Source organism: Tyto alba, unplaced genomic scaffold (assembly GCF_018691265.1).
Source record: "Tyto alba isolate M040663 unplaced genomic scaffold, T.alba_DEE_v4.0 Super-Scaffold_18, whole genome shotgun sequence".
In the NCBI taxonomy this organism is placed as follows: Eukaryota; Metazoa; Chordata; class Aves; order Strigiformes; family Tytonidae; genus Tyto; species Tyto alba.
Genome location: NW_024881280.1, coordinates 31276712 through 31292221, shown reverse-complemented (window position 1 = coordinate 31292221; position 15510 = coordinate 31276712). Strand labels below are relative to the sequence as shown.

Sequence of the window (15510 nt, the reverse complement as noted above, 5' to 3'; positions counted from 1 at the left end):
CCAAGGTCAGTGGAGGAACGGAGGAAGAAAGGAGGGGGGAGGTGTGCCGGAGCAGAGACCCCCCTGTATCCTGTGGGGAGACGGCAGGGCAGCCCCCCCCTGCCACCCATGAAGATCTACGGTGGAGCAGACATTGATTTATGGCCTGTGGCTTCTGCCTGGTATAATCAAGGTGCTGTGCCCGAAGAAGGCCGGGGTCTCATGGGAAAAGGCAGCCCCGCTGCTGTAATTCAGTGCTGGGAGGATTGCAGCCTGTGGGGGTGTCCCACGCCGGAGCAGCTCGGGAAGGGCTGCAGCCGTGGGAGGGAATCCAGTCGGAGGAAGTTAGTGACCCATGACGGAGCAGTGTGGGGAACGCTGCGGCCCGTGGGAGGGACTCATGTCGGAGAAAGTTTGTGGAGGGCTGTCTCCTGTGAGAGGGGGACCACGATGGAGCAGGGGGAAGAAGTTCCAGAAGCTCCCTCCACTGAAGATGGAGAAAGTGGCAGCACTGACTGCACCCCCCATTCCCTGCCCCTGCGCCACTGGGGGAGGAGGTAGAGATATCGGGAGCAGAGCTAAGCCCGGGAAGAAGGGAGGAGTGGGGGGAAGGTGTTCTCAAGATGTGGCAATGCTTCTCACTGTCCTACTCTGTTATGTGTTGTTAGTGTCTGTAATAAATATATGGGTTTTTTTCTTCCCCTAACGAGTCTGCCTTTTGCTCGTGATCATAAAGGGGAAATTTTTCCCCATCCCAGTCCTATCTCGAACCCCAAGCCTGGCTCTCTGTCCCTTCTCATTGCCGGAGGGGAAGGGAGAGAGAGCTGCTGCATTGTGGTTGGCTGCCAACCAGGCCTAAACCACGACAGCAGTGCTCATTCAATTGGTATGACATGTTTTTTTAATATAAAACTACCTTACCTGCTTTCCCTTTGCCTCTGGCAAACCAGCACTTCTACCAGTTTTGCGCATGATGACTGGAAAACACTTTACTAAGATCTGCTTTTAGCCATGCAGCCTCCATCCCAGTTTTACTGTATCAATTCCAGCCTTCAGACAGTCAAATCAATCCCCTTCCTCCTCACTCCCCACATCTTGTCTTTTCTTACAACCCAGTGTTAGGCGTTTTAATTGTCTTTTTTTTTCCTTACTATAAACACCTGGAAAGTAAACCTTACCTGGCAATGAAAAGGGAGATAGATTGTCCTGTTCATTTTCCTCCTCTTGGTTCACCACAGGTATGTTCCCATTTTCAATATTCTCATGTCTCCCGTTCTGAAGTGGTTTGCTTGAGCCATTGGCAGACTGGATTAACCGCTGACGCTGCACAGTGTCAAAGACAAAACTGCCATAGTTTGGAAAATATTGACTTTGTTAAACCTGGGTTTCACTGCCTGTCCAGCCCCAGTCACGTGAGCCATGACGTTTCTCCACAAAGCCTTCCTTCCAGTCAGCAACAAACAAATCTGTCTGTGGCCTACCTGTCTTCATCAGGGCACTGTTGACCTCAAAATTACTGGTGGGAGTCTTTCAAGCCGTGATGGAGAAAGTTGTCACATCTGTTCTTCTGCACCATGTTTTAATGAGCATGGTTATTCTGAAGCACTTCTCACTCAACAGTTCACACTCAAACCAGAAGTAGCACCTTAATCTGGTGGTAGCACTCAAGACATTTCCACACTATTAGAGCTGGTTTATGAATGACTCACTAACCAGGATCTCTCCTACTCCAGTCTAACTCTTTTTCCCCCTTCACATCCCCATTTCTTGAGGTACATTTAAAGATCCTACTTATAATTCCAAAAGGAAGACTCCTCCTGTCACCCTTGTCTGAGTATGTACTTTCATGAAGCTCGTAAGTGTCCCTGCAGACACGTATGACTGCTACAGTTCCAATAGATAGTACAACAATTACAGGGATAGGTTTTAAACATCAGTATATATACCCATTAATACACTGGAGAATGTGAGATGTAACAGTAATTTCCTACTTTTATAAAAAAAAAATAATTATTTTTAGTTTGTTAGATAATGCAGGGTTGGTAAGTGTTCTCTTTTTCATGACAAATTGTTGCAACTTCCCAAAAAGTGCTCTGAAATGCCTTGAAGAATAAAGTAATTGCACAACATGCAAAAAAATTCTGAAACTAGTATTAACATACTGTAATTAAAAATAGAGAAAACTAATATCTGAATACTTTGCAGAACTTTGGCGGTGAGAATACCTAAGAACATAGATTCAAAATGCTCTGTTTAGGAGAAGGTTTTTTTGCAGATGTTGAACTAGGAAGTATCAGGTCTCTGCACATATCCATTAAGGAAGAATTTTTTTCTGATCAATGAATTGCCTTCAAAGTAAACTCCTACAGAGTCAACTGCTCCTGTGTGCCCTATCTGATCTTCTGCTCTTGCCTGCATGCCACCAAGTTGACTTGGTAATAAACATTTCGCTATTTTACTGTTAAACTGAACTTTTGCTACAAATATATTAGTGCTGCTTTCTTTCATTGGGGTATTCACAATGCTGGGTAGACACACGACCTGTGTTATGATGTTCAAATTCTAGGAAGTTGCTAAAGCTTGCATTTCTTAAACTACTGCAATTAATTTAGTTGCCAGTGTTAAAACCTCTCATATTTGACACTGCAGGGGGGAAAGGATAAAATCCTGTCTTCATAGAAGCCAAGGATGGCAGGCCAAAGATTTCACCCCAAGTACTTCATATAAGCACATAACAGTGTCAGTTGGCCAGCCCTGTCACTTCAGCTGCAGGGTATGAAACAAGCAATATATGGTGCTGACAATGTATCAGGTAAGAGTTAACTGAAACCATCCAGGGCAAAGTCCCCTCATTAAAATATTTTGGTTCGTTTTCATTTTGAGCTGAGGTCTACAATGAAGTCTAAAGAGGGCAAATATGTGATGTGAACCTGATGTGCTGCTAATGTAAAAGTGGTTCTAACAGATCTTTGGTTGCCCTGTCTGTTATCCTTTCTTAGCCTGACCACTTTTGTAATGATTAAAACCAATTCTTCTGCTGCAGATAAAATCCAAATGTGCACACACACACACACACACAGAGAAACATCTTCTGTCAGGGAGATAAGGGAGCCTCTCCTTGGTGACTGCCCTCCCGTTAAGACAGGCAGCATCACCAACTGGGAATCCATCTTCAAATCTGCTGTGACATACCTGCTAGAGAAAGACAGAGTTCTAGCCCATCCTTAGCAACATGGGAGAATCTGAACTCCAGAATCACTATGAGCACAGTTCTTTGGCAATGTCTCTGCCTCGCAGTCATTCATTATTTTCTTAATGAACCTACCTCGTTAATGATGAGGCGGCTTGCCATCCGCATCCTGGTGCGTGGTCCAAATTTATTTGTAATCATAATTCGTAATCCAGCTTCAGGGAACCGGTATTTGGGGGGACTGGAGCAGATGATCTCATCCACCATCACAACATTGTTTTTGCCATACTGCTGCATCCCCTTCACTAATAATCATAATGGACAGAGTTAGTTGTGGAATTGATCTTACCATACTTCCCATCACCCAGAGTCATTCTTTTCAGGCTCAGGTGGGGGTAATATTCATCTGAATGCTTGAATTTACAAATTACATTCCTGTAATATTTCTGCAGCCTAGCTAATCTGCTCATCAGTTGCGCACTTGGTTTAGATTACATGCTGAAAAGGGATTTCACTCTGCTAAGGTAGCCACCAACCCACTCTGAGATGAGTGGGAGCGGTTTTTACCCAGCCACTCATGCTGTAGTACCAGTTTTCTTTGCTTATGTCCCACTATGGTTTTGTAAGCCTTCTCTAAAAGCAGTTGAACTGTGGCAGTGTAGACAGAGCTCCTGAAACATCTAAAGCTATCCCATTGGATCAACATCCTGCACATCCAGAAGTCCCTAATGTTCTGCTCACTCCTTTTGGAAATCTTCACTTTGCTTTTACAGACTATTATCAATATCTCTACCATGACAAGATTTGAAATGATGAAAAACAATTGTCAACAACAAATGTATGTTATAAGTAAGCCTTTGTTAATATAAAGAAACTTGTACCAAGGTTAAGAGTTTTGTTCTACCATGTTAAGAACACAGAGAGACAAAATCATACTGGGAATCAACACAAGCACAGGTGAGGACTTTCAGAGCTCAACAACAAACTAATATTCTCACAAATGCTACAGACTACACATAGCAAGCAGAGCAAGGCTCAGCAGACAGGAGACATACCCATGTGGTGTTAGAAAGCAGGGCAAGAAATATGCATATGACTGTAATAAATATTAATTATTACATGTAATTATATGTATGGAGGGAAAAAAACAACAAAATTATTTGCTGCTTGTTTTCTGCTTTGCTTAGCTTGGCTTCACCCTCCCACTCCCTTTTTGCATAAAGTTACTTACATTAAGAAGAGGAAGAGAATTTAGGAGGTAGAAGTGAAAGATAATTATTAGTGCATGGTTCCAGTCAGGAAGCAAAGGAAATCTAAGAAAACATTCAACTCAAACAAAGTAATTAAAATGGACCTCTTCTAAACACACAGAAATATTTTTTTTTTTTTTACATTGTTACAGTGTTGAAATATTTTTGTTTTTCAGAAAGAAGACAGGATTCATTCATGCATGTAAATCACATCATGCAATAAAGACCTTGCTGTCTCAAGCATCTTCTAACATATTTGAAGTTGAAGAAATATACCCTTCCATTATCATTCAACAAGAAAAACCTAGCAAGCCTGTAGATCACTAGCAAATAGCTGTATGTTTTATCCTTTAGCATTTGAGTGCCTTGCTTCCTTTCACTAAAACAAGTTGTCAGTGAGTACACTGAGGTCACCTGAAGTGACACAAAGAGACCTTTGGTTTCACACAGAAATATGCCCTACTCAAAGAATTCATCCTGTAGCCTTGTCTTGCAGCTGAATATCACCAATGGAGAATAGAACCAGCAGTAATATTGCATTCGGTAAACATAAAGGAGCAATTATTGTACCCCCACCCAGACATCTAAAACAAATTAACCTTGCTGAGTACTGCAGCTGATGACTCAAATAAGGAGCACATCCATTCCAAGGACTCTTATAGTTAGAGTATAGCAGCTTTTCTGTGAAGGAATATATAGCCAGACAAGCTTCCTAGGAACCAATTCTCAGAACAGGCTACCTAGGAACCAGTCCTCACAGAAGAGGACACAACCACAGTAGCTTAACATTTGCTTTAGCTAGACAAAGAAAAAGAATTGTTTGACAGCAATCCTGGTAAGGCAAAAAGGCCAGATATCTTTTTAACAGTCTCATCAGATTAACTGCCCTCAAGTGAGTTTCTCCAGTGAAGTGTTCAAAGTGCTTCTTTATCTTACAGCGTCATGAAAAACATGGAAGCCCTGCAATTACTCTAGAACTGTTCCTTAGAGCACTAAGGAGACAGTGACCAAACATACTCAGCTTTGATGAAATACCATGATAAAAACACTCAGTACTGATGTAGAATACACCACTATAAATATATATATATAACTAATTGCAGCTGTTTTGATTGATTGCAGCACATTGCTCTTATATTTTCATAACAGCTCTTCAGTCTCAATCCCTATGCCTATAAACATACATACCTTGACCCCACAGGGTACAAACAGGCTACACCTAAAAGTTGCAAAGGTGATTTTCACAAATGTGAGACAGAGAAAAGCCTTTTTTGCTTCTCCTTTGTGATATTCCTTAGAAAAATATCTTCTGAGAACAGCTTTTCCTTTTAACAAACTACCTAAACTTCCTGCTCACCAGGAAGGGTCACCAACAACCCTGTTGCAATCAACAGAAAGCTTCTTGCTGACCTCAGTTGACTCCTGATCAGGCTCAGAAACCCATTTTTTTCAAGTTTATGGTTTTAGGCAGGAATCAAATCATGCCACCTGCTGGAAATTTAAGTCAACATAATAAAAGCCAAGGGCAGTGAGCCACATGTTTGTACTTTTAAAACAGAAGCATTATTCGCAAACTACAAATATTTGGCCTTTACCTGTGTGTGTAGAACTTGCCCTGGAAATTTAACTTATCTTATGGTGGAAAGCTCTCCTTTTTCTCTCTGAAACTTGAGTAATGGAAGCTTTTATACTGTACCACTGGAAGCTCTTAAAAGTGGTAAAACTTACAAGCATAAAAGAACGCTGTGCAACATGCGAACTGCCCTTCTATCTGCACCTTGAACAACAGACTAACCATTCTTGGTAGGAAGAAAGTTCCTCACTCAAAGCAGCTGTTCTTTTTTTGGGAAGTAATCAGACTTTCCTCCTGTGGAAAATCAGATTAATGTTAGACCTACACATTGGTGAAGCCAAGGGAGGTTTTTCAGTGAATCCTGGAACTTGCTAACCACTGGTTGGAGGTGAGGCAGAGGCCAGCTCTGGTTCTCTCCCTGCTACTAGCTGTGCTCCTGTTTCTGAAGGCTGCTGCTGGAGAAGGTGCAGCTCAGCTTGTGAACCTAACAGCAAGTCACTGGTATTTTGACTCAACGGGAGGGAGAGATGCGACGGGCAGTCATGTGATGGTTTTCTAGGACAACTTCTTGACATATAAAGCATCCACCTACAAAGCAGCTAGGCTAACACTGCTGTCCTCCTCCCCCACAGCTCGCTCCTAACCCTGCCACCTCAATCTCTTCTTCATATCCTCTCTCTTCCCAGGTAGGTCTGCTTGCTGTAATAGCTACACTCTCACACTTTGAACAATGACCCCTCTAATGCCGCATGTATTTGTGTAACAGGTGCTGGAGAAGGCAAAGGGAATCTGACTGAAACTGCAGTATCAGCACATCTTTGAGGGAAACTGGAGAAGTATCTGCTATGGACAGTTGCTAGTGGAGACACCATTCTCATGAGTCCAGGTTTTTTTTATTAGCTTTCTTGCACCTTTTCCTAAAAGCTCTGCATCAAATAGTCTTCACAGTTCCTGAAAAGGAAATAGTTGGACAGGCAGGTACCCTGTGCTATCATCTCTTTATCACACAGTGGCTAGAGACGAGAGCATGCAGGAAGACAACATCAGAACCCAACAAGTGCCTCAGAAATAAAACCCACTAATATCTATGTTCTTTCACTGGATGACCCTTTTCCTGTGTTCCTGCTCGAACACATCAGTAACAACTGCCCTAGTAAGTATACTCTGAACCTTGTATGTATGTACCTCCACGTAAAAGTAACAAATTTCTCTATATCATAGTCAATGTTCACAAAAATTAATTGTAAAATGAGATCAAGGTATTTCAAAGGCATCTTCATTTAATCATGCTACAATGTCCTGTGAGAAGTAATTTTAAATGTCTATTGAACTATTGTCTAAACACCATATCTGAGACCAGAGTATCAGTGTCATTGCACAGACCTGTAGTAAGTGACAGTACCTTGAAGAGATACCAGCCTAAACACTAAAAGCAGAAAAGAGTGGGATTCTCTGAGGCTGCTCTAAATTCCTGTTTGTCACTATCTGTTATTACATGAGGACCTTTCCATATGCTACCTACATCCTGCTGAGCTCAGTCTTCTAGAATGGGAGATGTCTGCAAAGAACGAAGCAAGGAGACCTCACTTGTTAAGAGTAGCCCAAGAGCTCACTAAATTATATGGTTTGTGCTTTCAAAGTAGGAATGATTTTGCTCTACAGAGAAAAGAGGGAATGGAAGAGAAGAGGGATAAGACAATGATAAAAACAGGCTTACAAAAAAGCCCAAAATATCCTGGTACATTTGCTTACCTTCAGTACCAGAAGCTGGGTATCATCTTCTTCCCCTTTATAACAAAGACATAGAAAGCAAAGAACCTGCATTTCTCAAATTTACATATATGCTTGGCAATGTATGCAGAGCTATTTAGGCATGTGAAAGCCAGTCTTCTAAGGATATGAACTCAGCATGTAATCTCTCTTGCTCACTGATCTGCCCATCTTCAACACCCAAGTCTCAGCTTCTAGTTCCAAACTAATTTTTGAAGTGAAAATTACCTTCTTTCTGGCAAAAAAAAAAAAAAAAAAAAATTCCTTCACAGTGTTGTAGGTCATCATTGAACAGGAGATAAAAAGGGAGCAAAATTGCCAATGTGCAAAGCAGCTTGTTTTCAGAATATCAAAAAAATTTTTTGATTGGGTTTTCTTCATCTCGCAGTTTGACTGCTGAATTGTCAAGTTAACCCAACAAAACTTCTTGCTTATGATTGAACAGTAACACTCTTTTGATCTGCATTAAGGAAATAAAAAGGATATCCTGTGAACTACTCTTTTTCCAAGTCCTGTCTGCTCAGCCTTACCTTTCCATAGTAATGGAATGGATGGGTCATCACAACTAGAGGCATAACATTTATTACCATCTTCCAGCTCATTGTTTACTGTGTCACCATTTCCAACATTCTTGCTTTTAAGGGTGAAGAAATTCTGCATCTTCACATTGTACCTGAAAGTGTAAAGGAAAGATCTGAAAAGATTGGACTGTTGCATTTCCACATCAAACTTTTAAGTGTCTAACTTATACAGGCAAGCAGTATAAGCCTAGATGCATGTTGTCTGACAACAGGAAGTTTAAAAAAAAAAGACTATCCAATTCAGTGGAAAGCAGGGACTGCACCCATCTCTCATGAGATGCTGCAAACTAAAAAGACACCAGAGCAGATTCGGTGAAGGCAAAACACCGAAGCTGTGGATTTTGGAGCCAGGACATTCACTGTACAACGGCTTCTTTCCTCCTGCAGCAGCTCGCAATCCCCCTCACTGTTTCTCTCAGTACTGTGTTCCCCATGGCAGGTGCTTGAGCATTTCTAGGACTGTTGATCATACCGTTCTAAAGAAAGAATGCATCTATTTTAGCACTATGGTGGGATCTAAGAAACGGGCTGTCAATGAACTCTGCTAAGACCTGATGCAGGAGGAAAGGGAGGCTGAAGTTCCAAAAAGGCTGATTTGTGACGGGAGGGCACCAAGGGATAAGTCTAAGCAACTTGCAGTAGAAGGGTGGACTCACAGACCCTTGCAGTAACAGTCAGACCTCTGACTCTCCTGTCAGAGGCAGTGGCACTGCAGAAGGATGTCAGTGTACAATCTGGTATGAGATGGTCTGAAGATAAACACATGCTTAGCAGCCTGTCTAATGTTCATTGACCTTGTTCTCCAGAGGTTACAAAATACGTGTAATAGCTGACATGCTGTGTGCTTACAATCCAGAGTATCCAGTGGACTCTTTCATATATCTTTGCATAAATGACATTTTCTCTCAACTTTTTCTGAAAGCTACTCTACCTCAGTGTACTGCAAAAAGGATGCATGAAAATATTTGCTGTTGACTGAGCACAAATCTAGAGCGAAACTGAGTAAGCACAAAAAAGTGAGGGATCTTCCACAGAAACATGACTGGCTGTATTGTCCTCAGCAGGAAGGCCAAGGTCAAAACCATGCCAGAAGAATGATGGTCAATTAATACCTAGAGAGCATACAGAGGAGAAAAGCACTTACTTCATGATAAGTATGTAGAAGGAATACATAATGATGAGTACAAGGCTTTCCCACCTCAAAGAGACAAAAAAAAAGAGTGTTAAAAGGCTATGCAAATGGCTGTATGCTTTACAAGTTTTATGTAGGAGTGCATTAAACAACTGGCACAAGTCACATTTGTGTGCACGGGATTCACATCATTAAGATTAGATGGTGTCTCAGCAGAATGGGGGGAAAGCAGACACTCAAGTTCCAATAAACATGCGAATAAAATATTTCAGGAATGTGCTATGCAGACTGAAACCACAGCTACCCTCTGAGGATCATAATGACAAGGCTTTTTGTCATTTCAGTGCTGAAGCACAAGCCGGGCACTCTGAGAGGAGTCTTTTAGAAGATGCTTATGATCTTCCACTAGGATCCCACCTTGGACTGTTCTTTGGGACACCTAGCACGCCCATAAATGTTAATAGCCATAATCAGAGCAGCTGAACTTTGCTTAACCTCTCTGCACATGTGAGTCTTTAGGCCTTACATATAGCCTATTTACTTTGCTAATGTTTCCAGGTTCTTAAATTTTATTTTAGTTTTCCATGATCATCATAAAAAATATAACCAAAGTGAATCCATAGGATTTCCTAGTTGTCAAATCCAGCTCATACTCCCAGCATGTATGAATGAAAGCTAATTACACTGCAAATCTATTTACTGATCAGTCTCATGGCAAATATGGGACTGTAGGGGCTAATTTACAAAACTTACCATTCTATTTTCTCATCATATATGAACTAGAAGAAGGAAAGAAAAAAAAAAAAAATACATAAATCAACCATTTATCTGATCTAGCTTGAAAAACAGAAGTTATTTAATAAACATCAGTCATACCTAGCCAGAAGCTACTTGAGTTTTGACCCTTTCAAACCAGAATTTTCATTGTATGGATTGTGCCCCTCACAAAAGCACAAACCTTGTGAACAAGGCTTGGATCCCTCTCAGTGACTGTTATAAACACTATTTAATAAAACAGTGTGAGCGTGTGACAGACAGACAAATATGCACACCTGTGTATAGAACACACTGTGCTGTGTAAATGACAGCAAAGTCATGTATTCTGAAGAGACCTAGCTCTGAGTCCTTTTAACAGCTAGCCTAGTTTCAGCAGAAAAGACAAAAGACAGCCATTTTACTTCTGCTCTTAGGCCGGGTGGTTATACACACTTTCCTCCACCCTATGTAACTCCTGTAACTGAGTGAGCAGCCAGTGTTCCATATTTATTATAAAACAAAGTGGATTCCACCCCTCCTTGCCACCAAACATAGTAAATGCATACGTTCATGAATTACTACACTGCTCTAGATGAACAAAGTGGTATCTCACCTGTGCTCTATTTAGAAAAGTTTGCCCAGAATCTATGAAACAAAATTACTGTGCGGAAGCAAGTAACCGCCACCTTTCCTATTTAAAATAGAAATGCAGATCAAAATTTTTCATCTCCACAACAAGCAGTCCCCTAGGTCAGAAGAGAGGGCTAACTGCACTGTGTAACAGTAGCCTGCAGAATTTTTCAGGGTGTAGGTACAAAATGAATGGACATTGATGGACATGATGGACACATATTCTGTGGGGCTGTATGAAGTTTTCATATTTGGACCATACTGTGGAGCTGAGCCCTCACTTCCAGATGTCACTAGAACTAGCTACAAAAATAATTGTTTACCAATGTATATCAGTGCTTACCAAGCTGTTCCTCCAAAAATTTAAGCAATGAAACACATTAATTGGCAAGAGAACTACTTACAACAATAAGTACGATCACAGATACTGTGTAGTACAGAGAGTCCCGGAACACAGCCCACCGGGTGAGAGAAACCACCTGAAAAATATCACACCTTCAGCCAACAAAGCCACGCAATTTTAAAGACAAATCAAAAGCCTCTACCTCGCAATCACTTAGGTGTGTGAGTAGAATTATGATTAGCAACAATCCTGGAACCAATCGCAATTTTATGCTATCAGGAAGGCATATATGTCTGTTAGAAAATGGATCTATAATAACTACCAGTAATAAAAATCACATAGAAACTTCCATTAATGAAATACATTTCCTATTAAAGATATTTTATTTGGTCATAATTTCAATTGTAAAGTAGAATTCATTGTACTGCAGCAAATCAGTGGATCCCACTTCATTATATTTGTGGATATATCAGACTTAATACCTGAAAAAATATGACACAGTCTAAACATCTATTGAGAAGATGGAGCAAATCTGATGCTTGTGTCCTACATTCTTTGATCACCATCAGTACCAGGAAGGATTAGCAGATGCCACTGATCAGTTGACTATGAATACAGTATTGTATGAAGAGGATCCGGAACCAGTTTCCTCTGTATGCTACATGTTCAGAGTGCTGAAACTACAGCTGAACTTTTTGGAAACATTTGCTATTTGTAAAGTATTTGTAAATTCTTTCCAATATTTGACATTTGTTACAATGCCTGCTCATTTTTTGGTTTTGACTAATACTCGTTTGTTTTGGTTTTTTTTTTTTTTTAACATTTGCTCATGGAAACCTCTAAATTGTAAGCAATTTATCTCCATAAAGTTTTCTTACTCACCTGTCCTGCAAACATTCCGCAGACACCAACAATGCAGAGAATGTTGAAAACTGCTGAACCAACAATGGTCCCTACTCCTACATCTCCATGAGTGATAAATACACCTGCAGAGGGAGCAAAACATGCATTGCTACCTCTGTCATTTCATTTTAGGTCACAGATAATTACTTAGAATATGTACTATCTGAGAACAAGAGATTGAAAGTTTAACCAAAACGTGTTTCATAATAAATGCTCACATCTCTGTGGAATATTTTGTGCTTTTAGTCTAACTAGCAGCTCCCTATTTTTGGCTTAACATCTCTACATATATATTTTTATTAAAAGTAAATGATTTCTTAGATAGCTCTACAGTAAGCCCTGTATTTCACAGCTTGGTTGTTAGTGGTGCAGTAATCCATTCAAATGAGTATAAAACATCTCCAGTCACATCAGGAGCATGGAATTTATTTCAAGCAGTATAATAGAGCACAGGAGCCCTAATATTGTGTTCTTCCTTGCAATGCCTCATGGGATTAAGAGATTCTTCCCTCAAAAAGTGGTAGCTGCTTTGGATGCAGTAATGTGTGCCTGATGACTCAAACAGACAACCAGCACTCAGACTTAACCTGTTCTTGTACCGACTTTCAGATTTCCCTTAGTAATGAATCCCTCTATACCTCAGGTATCTATCTGTAACATAATTGTTTCAGAATGAGAAAAATTAGTGGCTGGAGTGGAATTCCGAGGATTTTCCAATGTAATCTTCAGCACTGAGACAGAAACAAAGACAATGTGAATGTACTGCAGAGCTGCGTCTACTTGTACTGTAAATTTTTCTCTAAAGGGAGCAGTAAAGGCTTACACTCCCTGCTTTTTAATAAGTTGGATGTGAGGTTATAGTGCATTCCTTTAGACTGTATTTCCCTAAAGTTTGTAAAAATGTCAGTCAGGATAGTAGCAGAAAGCCTACTAAGGTTTTACTAAAGACAGATATATCAAATTTCTAGCTACCGTGCTGCTAGAAAGCTACGACCTAGTTGCCACTGCTGAAGCTTGGTGGGACAAATCCCATGACTAGAGTGTGGCTATCGATGGCTACGGGCTGTTCAGAAGGGACAGGCAAGGAAAGAGGGGTGGAAGTCTCTGAAGAATACCTATGAGCTGATCGAAAGCTTATGGGTAAGAATTAGAGGCAGAGGTAACAAAGGGAACCTTGTGGTTGGTGTCTACTACAGGCCACCCAATCAAGAGGAGTCTCTTGACGAGGCCTACAGGACGCATCAGACTTACTGGTTCTCGTCCTGCTGGAGGACTTCAACCATCTGACATGAGCTGGAAAAGTAGCATGATGAGCTTTAGACAATCCAGGAGACTCCTGGAGTGCACTGAGGATAACTTCTTCAACCAGGTAATAGACAGCCCTACCAGAGGGGATGGATGTGATGCTGGACCTGTTGGTCACCAACACAAGTGAGCTAATTGGTGACATCAAGCTTGGAGGCAGCTTGGGCTGCAGTGATCATGCACTGGTGGAGTTTGCAGTCCTGAGGAATATAGGTCAGGCAAGGAGTAAAGTCTGGGCCCTGGATTCTAGAAAAGCACACTTCCAGCTGTTCAAGGAGTGGGTCGGTAGGACCCCCTGGGAAACTGCTTATCCTGGGAACAGTGTAGGGGCACTGCCCAGCTGTGCAGGGCTGGCATCAGGGAGGCCAAGGCATGGCTGGAGCTGAACTTGGCAAGGGACACAAAGAATAATAAGAAGGGCTTCTACAGGTATGTCACCCAGAAAAGGAAGGTTCAAAAAAAGTGTACCACCCCAATGAGCAAGACTGGCAAACTGGTAACAACAGACAAGGAGAAGGTTGAGGTACTCAACAACTTTTTGCCCTCAATCTCCACTGGCAGTCTCTCTTCCCATACCCCTCAAAGGGATGGACTGCAAGACAGGGAGTGGAAGAGCAACGTCCCTCCCACTGTAAAAGAAGATCAGGTTTGTGACCACCTGAGGAACCTGAACATACATAAGTCTATAGGACCTGATGAGAAGCATCCCATAGTCCTGATGCAACTGGCTGATGTAGTTGCCAAGCCACTCTCCACAATAATTGAAAAGTCATGGCAGTTGGGTGAAATCCCTAGAGACTAGAAAAGGAAAACATTGCACCCATTTTTAAAAAAAGGTAGAAAGGAGGAGCCTTGGAACTCCTGATTAGTCAGCCTCACCTCTGTGCCTGCGAAGATCATGGAACATATCCTCCTAGAAGCTATGCTAAGGCACATGGAGGACAGGGAGGTGATTCAAGACAGCCAGCATGGCTTCACCAAGGGCAAGTCCTGCCTGACCAACCTAGTGGCCTTCTGTGATGAAGTGACTACATTAGTGGACAAGGGAAGAGCTACAGATGTCATCTATCTGGACTTCAGTAAGGCCTTTGACATGGCTCCCCACAACATCCTTCTCTCTAAATTGAACAGATATGGATTTGGTAGGTGGACTGTTCGGTGGATGAGGAATTGGCTGGCTGGTCACAGCCAGAGGGTAGTGGTCAACGGCTCAATGTCCACATGGATATCGGTGACAAGTGGTATCCCTCAAGGGTCCATACTGGGATAACTAATGAGTGATATCTTCATCAGTGACATAGACAGTGGGATTGAGTGCACCCTCAGCAAGTTTTCAGATGACACCAAGCTGAGTGGTGTGGTTGACATACCTGAGAGATGGGATGCCATCTAGAAGAACCTGGACAAACTCAAGAAGTGGGCCTGTGTGAGCCTCATGAGGATCAACAAGGCCAAGTGCAAGGTCCTTGCAACCCCTAATATCAATACAAGCTGGGGGATGAAGGGATTGAGAGGAGTCCTGTGGAGGACTTGGGGGTACTGGTGGATGAAAAGCTGGACATGAGCTGCCAATGTGCATTCACAGTCCAGCAAGCCAACCATACCCTTCATCAAAAGAAGCATGGCCAGCAGGTCAAGGGAGGTGATTCTGCCCCTCTATTCCACTGTGGTGAGACCCCACGTGGAGTACTGTGTCCAGCTCTGGAGCCCTCAGCACAGGAAAGACATGGACCTGCTGGAGCAGATCCAGAGGATGCCACAAAAGTGATCAGAGGGATGGAACACCTCTCTTATGAAGACAGGCTGAGAGATTGGGGTTGTTCAACCTGGATAATAGCAGGCTCCAAGAAGACTTTATCAAGGCCTTTAAATACTTAAAGGGGGCTTATAAGAAAGACAGAGACAAACTTTTTAGTATGGCCTGTTGTGAAAGGACAAGGGGTAATGGTTTTAAACTAAAAGAGGGTAGATTTAGATGAGATATAAGGAAGAAATTTTTTACAATGAGGGTAGTGAAACACTGGAACAGGTTGCCCAAAGAGGTGGTAGATGCCTCATCCTTGGAAGTATTCAAGGCCAGGTTGGACAGGGCTCTGAG

The 15510-nt window shown here is 41.9% G+C and overlaps 1 protein-coding gene across 1 annotated transcript in view; it reads right to left on the bottom strand.

Moving 5' to 3' along the window:
* The window catches only part of LOC104364630 (ras and Rab interactor 3), a 170495-nt gene that overhangs the window by 95449 nt on the left and 59536 nt on the right, over window positions 1-15510 (bottom strand). Inside the window, exons 6-12 of the mRNA XM_042790979.1 lie at window positions 12087-12190; window positions 11266-11340; window positions 10229-10254; window positions 9488-9541; window positions 8293-8435; window positions 3305-3474; window positions 1158-1302 (exon numbers count right to left, since the gene is read on the bottom strand). Coding sequence (XP_042646913.1) covers window positions 1158-1302; window positions 3305-3474; window positions 8293-8435; window positions 9488-9541; window positions 10229-10254; window positions 11266-11340; window positions 12087-12190 — 717 coding nt within the window. The remainder of the gene's footprint in view (window positions 1-1157; window positions 1303-3304; window positions 3475-8292; window positions 8436-9487; window positions 9542-10228; window positions 10255-11265; window positions 11341-12086; window positions 12191-15510) is intronic.